Genomic DNA, 12,184 nt, shown 5'->3' on the forward strand with positions numbered 1-12,184 from the left:
CCCCTGGTTTCTTTTCTCATTTGATAATAAGCATGTCCTCTCTTCCAGCCAGACACATCTCACTCTGCTTTGGGAGAAGGTTTCAACAAATAGCCATCTTTTTTGTCACCAGAGCATAAAATCTGTCTGCTTCCCTCCCCCTTCTCTAACCTTTTCTGGTTTCAAAATATACTCCTATCTTTTTGGAAGGATAAGGTTTAGTTTTCTTTTAAATAGTGTTCAGACTTGCTTGCTAACCCTGCACAAGGGGAGCACGTCAGTGGAATTTCTGAGACAGGTGATTAGCTCCCCACTGGAGCCTGGCAGTTTGTTCCCCACCCCACCCCCCTCTGCCCACCACCATCCCACCTCCTCCACCACACTCTGCTCTGGACAGAGACCTGGAGGCAGTCCTGGGCTGGTGCCTCCCCACTTCCCACCTCCTCCTTCCTCCCTCTCCTCACCCCACATGGGAACTTGGGAAGGAAATCTTGTTAGCAGCCCCTGGTCCAGCCCTGGTCTCCAGGCTCTTTGAGAAGGTTAGTAGGGTGACTCCAGGGAGGGGGGGTGCAGCATCGGGGTCTCCCTGAGCAGCCCTGCCCAGCTGCCCAACCCCCCATGATCACTTTGTCAGGGACACTCATGGGGGCAGCTCCTCCGAAGGCATGGCTGTAGCCCACCCCACCCCAGCATAGCAAGGGTAGGTCCTAAAGGACTCCGCAGTGAGCTGCCTCCTCTCACACCCCGGCACAAGCTAGCGATATCACGGTTTTTTAATTTTTTAAAATGTTTCCTGATTTTAGGACTCTCCAAGTGAGACACGTTATTATAGAAAAACTTACAAATATATTTAAACAAAAGGAAAGGAAAGCCTTTCCGTCACCCCCACTGTAAGATTATGTGTTGTGATGTTTTTGTGAATTTCCTTCCAGATTTCCCCCTACAGGTACCCAGCTCTGTGTGTGATTTTTCCCTGTGCCAGATGTTATTTTTCTTAATTTTTTTTAATGTTTTATTTATTTTTGAGAGAGAGACAGAGAGACAGAGTGTGAGTGGGAGAAGGGCAGAGAGAGAGGGAGACACAGAATCCGAAGCAGGCTCCAGGCTCTGAGCTGTCAGCATGGAGCCTGACATGGGACTTGAAGTCACAGACTACAAGATCATGACCTGGGCTGAAGTGGGACACTTAACCGACTGAGCCACCCAAGTGTGCCCCCCTCCCCCTGCTATGCCAGGTGTTTTATGTCTTTACCGGTTTTGTCCTACATTTTGGTGGATAGCAGTGTTCTCACATTTCCTGCTTCCTTGCACCTCTTCCCTGGGCCTCCCTGTTGGTTGCTCAGGGCTTATGTGTGGCCAAGTGTAGAAGAATGAGAGTGGATCTGGCCTTGTTAATTCTCTGGATGACTTTCAGAAGACCAGGAGAGAGGAATCCAGATCTCCTTCCTACTGCCCCCAACGAGTGGCTAGCCACTGGGCACTGAGTGAGGCCAGGTGAAGACCTTGGGGTCTGAGTGTGCAAGGGCCCCAGCGTGGGTGTGTTTATCATGGCAGGTGGGACCCCTTTGGGCTTCCACTGGCTATGTTTCTCATTCTCTCTGTAGGTTTCATGCTGCTGAGTGGGCTTGGCACGTAGAGGGTATATACGTGGCAGTCCATTTTGACTTAGCCACCTGTTTCTGCCTGTGTATTTTTATTCCAACCAGCAGTGAACTGAAAGTAATCACGAAGTTTTCTTGACTTCTGATGCTTATTGCATCTTCTCACCTGTGGCATGGGCACCTACCTCAGATAAGGATCTGATTTGTGTGAATTTCCTAGTCTGGAGAGCCCAGGAAATCAGAGTCGCAAGACTGGAAGAGAATAGAAACATCAGTGAATCTGCCCCTAGAGTTTCCCTTGTAATGTTTGTATTACCTCTAGAACAGATATGGTTACCTACCTCAGTCCCACTCGAACACCTCAAGAGAGCAGGGCCTTGCCTCATGTTGAGGTCGCCCACTCATGTTTGAATGATTTCTATGATTTCAGTTATGAAGGATATGTAGGAACATTTGGGTAGTACTTTATAAATTTATAAAATATCTTACTCTAGACATTATCTGTCTAGATGTACCTGAGAGGTAAGGAAAGGCCTCCAAATACTTTGTCTTGTAGGTGTCTGAGGTCAGGTTGGTGGCTTAAGCCGCAGAGCTGGTAAATGGAGGAAATAGGACTCAAACGCAGCTCTTCTGGCTCCCAGCATGGCTCTCTTTCCCTTTCCCTCCCATCTCTTGTAGGTAGAAGGTTCTTCTGTTGACTGAAGGTTCTTTCTCTGGAGCTTCTACTTGTTGGTTCTCCCCTTCGGAGCCATAGAAAATAAATGTTACTTTCTCTTTCTGATGCAGTGTGAAATATTTGAAGATAGCTATTGTGTTCCCCATGTCCTCTCCATATTAAACACACAGTTCCTTCAACCATTCTTCTCTCATTCCATCATTTATTCAAAACGCATCTCCTGGGTGTGTGCATCATTAGGTGTGGGAGGTACAGTGGTAAGTGGGAGCCCCAGTCTTCAAGGAGAGAGATGTAAAAGGCATAATTCAGCAATTGTGTTTGGCCTCAGACTTCTGCTCGATACTTCTCTGTCTAGTGAGTATGCTTGCCACTGTGCCCAGCTCTGGCAATCCTCTCCAGAGAGTCAGCTGTTGTCTACTGGCGGGGAGAGGGGCGTTCACCTGGCTGCTAGCCTGAGGGCCAGGATCTGAGGGCCTGGCTTTCAGGCTTTCCGTGTGCCCTTGTTTCTAGCCCCGGCCACAGCCCTGCTTCGAGCGGTGGTGCCTCGGGGTCCTTAAGCGCCTTTGCTATGGGTGTGGTTGTCCCCCCACCCCCTGACCGCACCCAGCACCTCAGGTCTCTGCCTTCTGTTTTGCTAGGTCCGTTTCCTAGCTTCTAAAATTGCACTGACCTCTTTTTTCTATCTTCGCCGTTGTATTCTTTCCTGTTCTTTTCGCTTCTGTGGGTTCTTACTTTCTTCTTTTTAAGTCTTGTACTATTACTGTGGTGGTTTTAGAGTGTGTTCTCTGTGCTTAACTAGAAGTTTCTCAGGCACTTTCATACATTCATACAGCAGCTAAGCCATGTCTTCTCCATTCTGTGCTGTCACAAGATGTTTAAAAGTTATTTTCATTTTTGAATAGATTCCATTCACGTAATAAAAATGATTCTTTAAAAAGATACTTAAAAATCCTACATTGACAGGTCTTGCTTCCATGTGTTTCCTTCATCCTGTTCCCCACCCCCCAACCCCCTAGAGGCAACGACTTTGATTAGTTTCTTTATGCAGATACAAGCAAATGCAGATTACTAATTTTTTTTATCTCTCCCTATTTTATGCAAAAATTAGTATGTTATGGCCTGTTCAGTACGTCCCCGTGGTCTATCCACATCCATGCATAGAGAGGTTTTTGTTCTTCATCATGCTGAACCCCCATAGTGTGGACGGACTGCAATTAACCATTTCCTACCAACTAACACAGGTTGTTTCTAGTCTTTGCCATGATAGATCATCCTACAACCAATACCTCAAACATACATAGTTTTGCATGTGTGCAGGTGTACTGGAAAGATAAATTCCCTAAAGTGGAATTAGTGGTATTTGGAGTCCAAGTATGGGAGCCTAGGTCTCCTGGTGTCAGTCTAGGACCGTCGTCTGGCTAGTGACCCATTCTAAAGCTTGATTTTGCCACCAGCTGCATCTGACACTGGCCGTGCGTGGGCTGGAAGTGGTTTGCCCTCTTACTGCTATTTCCCATTGCTTGGGTTCAGGGTGGCTGAGGCCAGAAGGGAGGGCTTCTGAAGGTGACATCAAACCCAGGCCCTCTGCGGGTTGGGAGTGGCAGGTTCCCCTCTGCTAGTCACACGGCGGGGTTGGCAGATCCCATTGTGTCAGCCACATTTTCTCTCATTATCTCTAGTTCTGGCTGCTGGAACCGTACACCTTTTCTCTACTGTAGGCCCTCAAAGGCAGGAAACGATGGTTGTCTTTTCACATTTGTCATCCTAAAGGGTTTTTTCAAGTGGCAATTAAGGTGCTCTGGCAAAGGTGCGTGTGGCAGCAAAGCAGCTGGAGCTCTGTGTCACCAGCAGTCTTGTCCTCAACTCTGGAACAGAGTTCCAGAGGGCTCCTGCAGCCTCTCCCCAGAACATCTGGTGATGCAGATACCAGCATGCGGTCATCCCAGGTGGAAGCAGGCTCCTGGGAGGTTAGACAGCTTCCCCAGGTTTTCAGCTAGCAGGTGGGGAGGAGGGATCTGGACTGACCTCCAAGCCTGACTTCCTGCTCCAGCGCTCTGCCTCTGAGAGAACTAGATAACTTCCTTCCAGTTATCCAGTTGTCTCTAGGAAGGATTAGTGATATAGTGTAGATGCCGTCAAGGTTAGGGTGTCCCTGATCTTGTTCCCCTTGGCCTCACTCTTCCTCATCACAACCTTCCTCCCATGCTGGTCAGTGAACACCTCGCACCACCCATGTGGCAGCCTCCCTTTCCCAGCCCCTTCCCCAGCCCAAATTTGGTCTTTCTCATACACTTGGCCTCTCTCTTTCCTCCATACCACTGCACATACCCTGCCCCCCCATTCTTTCCTCTCCCCACTCTCTGCCCTTCCTGTGGGGAGCTACCAAGCACAACAGAGAGCTTTTCCAAAAGTCACTTTTTTGTTGCTATTCTTGCCAGTTTGCTGAAAGTTTGAAAGAGCTTGAGATGCTATCAAACCCCCAGATTCTTGGGAGGAAGTGGGGTTTCTTGAATTGCCTAGGGAGCTCTAGCTGAAAGCCACTATTTATAAGAAGACATCAGCTCTGCACTTCTGGGGCTCTGAGGGGAAGGCAGGGTGGGCAGGGCCAGATTGCTCACCCCTGGCTTCTCCACTGAGGGGTTTCTGGTGAGCCCTTGCAGCAGGCCATATGAGCCAGTGGGAGCTTTCACCAGGGGGCTGGATTTCGTAAGGGCTGCTCAGGCCCCGGGCTTGCTCTGAGCTCTGCCTGTTTTTGGTCTTCCAGTCCGCAGCCGCCACAGCCCCAGGTCCCCGAGACTCCCTGGGCAGATGAGGGCGGCTCCGTTTATCACCTGACCGACGAAGACTTTGACCAGTTTGTGAAGGAACACTCCTCTGTTCTCGTCATGTTCCACGCCCCATGTGAGTGGAACCTTGCTCCTGCCACAGCCTTTCCTCTCTCAGCGTAGGACAGGCACTGCTCTGGGACACGAGTCCAGTGAGCACTGGCCTGTTGGATGCCTCCTCTATGCCAGGATGCACTGGTGCCAGGCAAGGTTCCCCGCCCCCACGGCACACACAGCCCACCCTGCATCACCATTGGAACAGTACCCATGTCCTCATCGGGCCCCGGTGTTCCTCACCTCAACCTAGTGGGCCTGAGCACGTTCCCCTAAGTCAGCATAAGTCGGGAAATGCAAATAAATTTCCCAGAATTGGAGGAATTAGGACTGGAGGGGTCCTGAGATACTACCTAGAATAGTAATCACCTCTAATCTAGGTGGGGGAAATTGAGGCCCCAACAGAGCCTGTATCTTGCCCAGCAGCTGAGACGGCCCAGCAAGGCCAGGTCTGGAGCCTCAGATCCCCCAGCATGTAAAATGCCTTCCTTCTGCTTCACCTGAAAGTTTCATGCCCTGAAGTGGCCACAGTGGATCAAGGAAGGGAAATGTGTGTAAAAGGGTCTGCAATAATGGCTGGGAGGCCTCAGGAGTTTTCTAGGCGAGTGTCCTCCCCATCCTCTTGGAGAATGGAGAAATTGATTATAATTTGTTTCCAAGAGGGTGAAGGTTGCTCCTGGAGGGGTGAGCAAGGGGATGACAGCCCTGGGACACAGAGTTCCTAGGAAAGTCAGGCCCACTGCCATGGGTGCCCAGGGTCCTCGGCACCCTGGGACAGATGGGAGGCGGGGCATGCTCTTCTCTTAGAGCTTCTTGCCAGCTCTTTGGTCCAGTGATGGCAGGAAAGAGATTGTGAAGAAAAACAAGCAAGAAATAACTACTTTGGGTTTATTTTATTTTAGTTTTTAAAGTTTATTTGTTTATTTTGAGAGAGACAGCACGAGCAGGGGAGGGGCAGAGAGAGAGTGAGACAGAGAATCCCAAGCAGGTTCCGCACTATCAGCACGGAGCCTGACATTGGGCTCGAACCCACGAAACCATGAGATCATGACGTGAGCCAAAACCAAGGGTTGGATGCTTCACCGACTGAGCCACCCAGGCACCCCTATAAATAACTACTTTGTAGATCAGTGCCATAAACCGTCCTGTCCATAGAGGCATATTCAGTGAGGAGAATGCAGTATTAATCGTCGCAAGTGTAGGGATCTTTATGCTAACAGCTGTGTATCACCCTGTGGTGATAAAGTGGCTCCCCCTAGGGTCACCTTTCACCTTACCCACAGTGCCAAAAGGCAAGTATGATTAGCCCCATTTTACAGACAAGGAGACTGTCTCACAGAGAAATGGCACAAATTGTACATTGCTCTGTAAGTCCTATACTGCTGAGCCCTGGTCTCCCCACCCTCCCCTTTCTCTGCTGTATCGCATGGGTTTGGTTAGTTGGGAGCTGTTCACAAGCAGATCACCATTGGGGATTTCCTCAGCTCCTTTCTTTCTAATAAGTGCCAGATTTTTAAGAGAATCCAAAGGAAAGTATTCCTATACCCTTTTTTCTGAATTTCAAGAAAACTGACAAAACACGCAAACAACTAAGTTTCAAAGAGCTTCCTGCTTAAGGGTGATGATGGGGCCTTGGGAGCACTTCACCCCCAGCCCTGCCAGGGCCTTAGTAAGCGTGTCCCTGCGGTTGGCAGGAACTGAAAAGCTGCCTGCCAGTGAGCCCTGCAGTGTCTTCCTGGCTGAGATGTGCTCTCCCCACCCATGTCAGAGCTGCTGATGGAAGCCAGTCTGGCAGCAAGTTACATTGCGTCTAGAATTGGGATCACCCTGCCTGCATCCCTGTCCCAGCAGTACTGGCTGACTGTGATCAGTTCCTCCCTGGGAATGTCACCCCTGCGTGTCGGTCCTTGCAGCCTGCATCAAGAGAGCCTACCCAGCTCCTGACACAGTACAGAATGGTGTGAGCAGTGATTTGTGGTTTATGCATCTCAGCGTGAAGAGTATGGACCCCTTTGATGAATCCTGTATATTATTCCAAAACAATATGTACCAGATACATTGGAATTGCTTTGTTTTGTTTTTTGAGAAGGGAGGGTACAAGTGAGTGAGGGGCAGAGAGAGAGGGAGAGAGAAAGAAGCGGGGCTCACCTGAAGCAGGGCTCGAGCTCACGAACCACGAGATCATGACCTGAGCCGAAGTCAGGTGCTTAACCCACTGAGGCTCACAGGCGCCCCATATTGGAATTGTTTAATAATTGTTTATTAAGCCCTTTCTTTTTAAGAACCTGGGTTGCACACTGGGTAATTTTTGTCTGTGTTCTTTCTTGTAGTCTTTGGTTGTGAGCAGTCTATTGTAGTAGCTGATGCTTACAGGGTCTGGGGCCTGGAACCTGTCTGTCCCTTACCCTCTTCCCTCCCTGAACCAGAAGGATCTTATTCATTACTTCACCCCTCCCCCACCCAAGGTCATCTGTGGGCATGGAATAAGGGCTTAAAGAATGAGAAAACAAACTAATAAAGTTGTTTAGAGCTAAATTAGAGAAAGAGAGCTAGAAACCAGATGGCTCTTGTTTTCCCCATTAGTCATTGTTATTAATAAATATTTTGAAAGCCACCCTGCTCTGTGTAAAGCCCTGTTGAGGGGGCTCTGATTTCAAACTTAGCAAACGGGAGACGTCTGCGGCTTCTGCTGGTGGGTGTCTGCCTGCGAGGGCCCCTGCGTTCCCAGATGAAGTACCTGCTATCCCCCTGGCTGTGCATGTGTGTGCGTGTGTGGGTTTATTTCTGCTGGACCAGCAGTGATAGGGATCAGGGCAATAGCATGAGGGGAAACTTCCTGATGAGCTGCCTGTTACTGTTCCCATCAGAGGGGAATGGCTTCCCATTGGATAATCTCTCTGCACAGTACTTCCGTATCCAGGAGCATGGTCTGTCACCTGAGAAGGGAGGGAATGCACGCAGTTTTGAGAGAATTCGGAACCCAAGAGAGGAGAGCCGCAAGCACTGAGCTTTTGGCTGCCTAGCTGTACGTCTGATGCTGGAGTGCTCCCCAGAACCTGCAGTGCTTGGGAAACCACTTTTGTGGCATTTGACCTGGGAAAAAGGACAAACGGCAGGAGGCCAGAGACTGGCAGTGCTGTCCTAGTTTTCCCAAGTGCATAAAAGGTGAATGCTGGAAATCAGTAGTATTACAGGCTTCCATCCCAGAGCAAACAGGAAGTGGTTTAGAAGCAGATCGTTTTGGAGGCTTAGAAGAACAAGTTGGGATCTTTCAACACAGGAGACCAGAGTTTCTACTAAGGACTGCTGGATGTGCTTGATTTGTTTCTTAGGACATGATTACTGAGTTCGTGAATTAGCACGTCTTTCTTTTATCAAAAGCAAATCTCTGTTTTCCTGACTGTATGGATAAGAGGGGCGGGATGGGGTCGCCTTGACAGGAGCACCTCCTTGGTGCTGAATGAATGTGAGTCAGGCCTGGCTCTGTCTAGAGGGTGGTACTTGTTTTTTATTCAACAGTTTTGTTAACACTCTAAAAAACAAGGCATACTTCTAAATCTGCAAGGGTTAGAGCTGGAAAAAGGATAGCTAGCTAAAATATTGAACAATTGCATTTAAGATTTTTAAAGATGCCAATAGTCTGAAATAGGGCTCAAACTAAAAAGCTGAATTTATTTTTCTGACTTTCTGGTAATTAAAAAGGGATGTATGTACATTTTATAAAGGGATAATATAGGAAAATATAGAGAAGAAAATTAACATTCCTGACACTGACTCCCAGAAAGAGTCATGGTCCCTCTTTGCAGTGTTATTTCTATGCACAGAGTATGTGCTTGCTCAATGTCAGATGCTTCCCAGTTCCACTCTGAAAGGCCAGGAAGAGAAAGGATCTTCAGCTTTCCATCTGACTGATGCCTGCCCCAGGCGGGTGCTCCCTGGCATCTGTACGTTCCAGAAGCAAATCACTTGGTTCTGTGCTTGAACTTTCACAGGGTACCTATGGAGCTGACCCCCTGGATTCTTGGCAGGAAAAGCCCCTGTTGTTGCCTGTTATCAAACCTCCAGTGGCCTCCTGCTTCTTTACTGTCTTTTCCAGCTTTCTTGCCACTTACTTTCCACCTCAGCCTCTCCTCTTGCCTTATTACCTTCTTTCCCTCACCCTTGCCTTCTAGCTGGAGTGGGTTAGCAACCTCACACAGATCCTTCTGCAGCCTCTACATCTGATGCCTGAGTCATCACTGAGCAAATAAGCACAGGCTCAGCACAGTGCAGGGCCCTCCACCTATGTTAGCTCCAGTCTTGGCCCAGATCACACCGAGGGAACGACAGGGGCTGAGATTTACAAGCAGGTTTGCTCCGTGGACCTCGCCTTCCGGAATTGGGATGAGCCTCCTGGGGAGGACAGTCTGAGTGTGAGCAGTGGGCTCTGAGAGGAGGGTGTGTGCTGTGCAGTGTAGGGATAGAGTGGGGGCCTCACTCATAGCCCTGGGGCAACCCTCCATGGCTCAGCGCTTCCCCCTTTGCATCCATCTGGCCTTCAGTGTGGGGCCTGGCATGGACGAGGGAGGCTGCAGCACCAGGCCCAGCTCTCTGACCCCACAGAGGACAGTGTCCAAAAAGGGTGTGGTGGCCGAACACGGACTACTGCTGCTCCTGGAGCCTTTTGTTTCTTTCTGCAACTTCCTGAAGGAGAAAAGTCAGAATGCATTGTCCTCATCTTCTTGTCACTGTGTGTTTGGCTGCAGGAACACCCACCTGCTCCCCCCTGTCTGTGTGCCTGCAGCCCTGCATTGGGCCACGGAAGGACACTACCTGAGGGAGCGTCACCTACGTGGGGCTGGTAGAAGGAACAAAGGGGGGCTCACAGGGAGGGTGTCCCCGAGAAGCAGCTTGTCCCCCCCGTGCACCCCTGCCGCATCCACCTGCGTTCCTGGGCAACAGGTCCAGGGGTTTTCTTGGAAACGTGTGCTGGAGGCTGCTGGGCCTGGCCTGCCTTCCAGGAGCTGGGCTGTCTCCCTCGGCTCGGTAGCAGAGCCCTGTCAGACTCCAGATTTTCTGCTTCTTACTTTCTGTCTTATTCTCAATTAATATGATCTTCATAGAAAATCTAGAAGGTACAGAGAAGTATAAATGATCAAGGCAGAAAAAAACCACCTACAATCCCGTTATCCAGAAGCAACCACTTGTCACTTTTTGGCGTCATTCTTTCTAGTTTATTCCCCCCCCCCTTTTTTTTTTAATTTTTTTAATCAACATATAGGTAAATAGAGTTTTTTTCTGACATGTGTGGACTTGTGTAACTATCATGCTATAAAAGTCCTTCATGCTATCACTTTTATTTTTAATTGCACAAACAACGTAAGGATAATATTAACGTTTTTATTATTGGCAACGCAAGGTTCAAGGGATATAGAAGAATCTAGTATGAACAGTGAAGTCCCCACTCCCTCCCCTGAGCCCCTACCGGGGTTGACCATTGCTACCAGTTGGAACATCTTTCTCCTCCTTTTGTGCTTCTACCTAAATATCAGTGTTTTGAGTTTAGGTTTTTTATGTTAATAGTATCATTTCCTGTCTTCTTCTGTGGCTTGCTTTTTTTCACTTACCAGTGGGTCTTGAAGATGTTTTTGTGTACATGTAGATGTTGGCATATAAATCTACCTCGATCTTTCCAACCATTGAATAGTATTTAATAATTGAGATATAGATTTTAAACCATTTCCTATTGATAGACATTGGCCACCAGTCTTTGATTAAACAGTGCAGTGAACATTTGTAAGCATATGTATTCGGGAACATGTCTAAATATTCGTGACTCACTCCTGAAACTGAAGTTCTGGACCACAGGATGAGTGTGCTTGAGCTTTGATAGATACTGCCAGCTTCCCTCCAGAAAGTCTTTGCCACACCTGGCAGTGTGTGACAGCCTGCATCCTTGCCAGCCACGGATACTGTCCGCCTTTTCAATTCCTGCCAAACTGGGCAAAAGGGCAACTTGCCCACAGCTCCTTGGCCTCTGGAGAAATTGAGCATCCTTTCATGTGCTAGTCAGCCTTCTGTAGTTCTTCTGTGAACCACTTATTCGTATCCTTTGTCCATTTTTCTGCTGGGTTTTTTTCTTCTCGAGCTGGAACTCTATACTTATCGATAGTAATCTTGATATGTTTTCTCACGCGAGCCACGTGTTCTCTTTGTAGTCTGTTACTAGCTCTAACTTTATGGTGCCTTTCATTGTACAAAAGCTTCCTTTTTTGTAGTCAAATAGTTAAGTAGAATATTTATGGAGCACTTACCATGGATCAGGCATTTGTTCTAAGCAGTTTGTATCTACTAACTCATCTGATATTCACAACAGATCTTAAGAGGTAGATATCATGATTATCCCTAATTTATAGGTTGGGACAGAAAAGCACCAGAAGGTTGAGAAACTGGCCAAAGGTCACTTAGCCAAAAAGATAGAGCCAGGATTAAAACCTGCACCCCTGAGCCTTCTGCAAGCCTGTCTTTCCCCATCTTGACCTCTGGGATTCATGGCTTGCCTGGGAAATCCATCCCTAGGTTATAAAACCAGTGCCCTGCATTTTGTTCTAATATTTTTGTTTTTTTCATCTTGTTCTTTAATTCCTCTGTATTCTTCATCTTGTTGTACCAGATGGGAAGAAAGGATCTAATTTTATTTAAGTCCTTTTTTCCATGCATGTTTTTCCTTTACATCTTTCTTAAAATTATCTTGTGTTTTCTTATGTTATTAAAAATTCTTTTTTGTACATGCTTTTTGTGGTCACATAATATTCCATTGTATAATGGCACCATAAATTACTTAGCCAGCACCATAATGTTGCAGGTTCGAGTTGTTTACCATATTTCCCCATGATAAATCACACTGCAGAGAACAGTTTCATGCATAAATATTTGTCCACATGTCAGATTATTTCCTTAGGATAGAAGCCTGGAAGAAAAAATTTAAAAGCTTGTTATCTACATTTTCCACTAATGTAAAGGAAGAGAAAAAAAAAAATACTCTCTTTTTGCACAAGAAGAGGGCTGTG

The 12,184-nt window shown here is 47.7% G+C and overlaps 1 protein-coding gene across 2 annotated transcripts in view; it reads left to right on the top strand.

Moving 5' to 3' along the window:
• PDIA5 (protein disulfide isomerase family A member 5) overlaps positions 1-12,184 on the top strand; it is a 93,501-nt gene that overhangs the window by 59,113 nt on the left and 22,204 nt on the right. For both annotated transcript variants that reach the window (XM_042955602.1, XM_042955603.1), the window contains exon 11: positions 5,021-5,157. In XM_042955602.1, the coding sequence (XP_042811536.1) occupies positions 5,021-5,157 (137 nt within the window). The remainder of the gene's footprint in view (positions 1-5,020; positions 5,158-12,184) is intronic.

This window comes from Panthera leo, chromosome C2 (genome assembly GCF_018350215.1).
Source record: "Panthera leo isolate Ple1 chromosome C2, P.leo_Ple1_pat1.1, whole genome shotgun sequence".
In the NCBI taxonomy this organism is placed as follows: Eukaryota; Metazoa; Chordata; class Mammalia; order Carnivora; family Felidae; genus Panthera; species Panthera leo.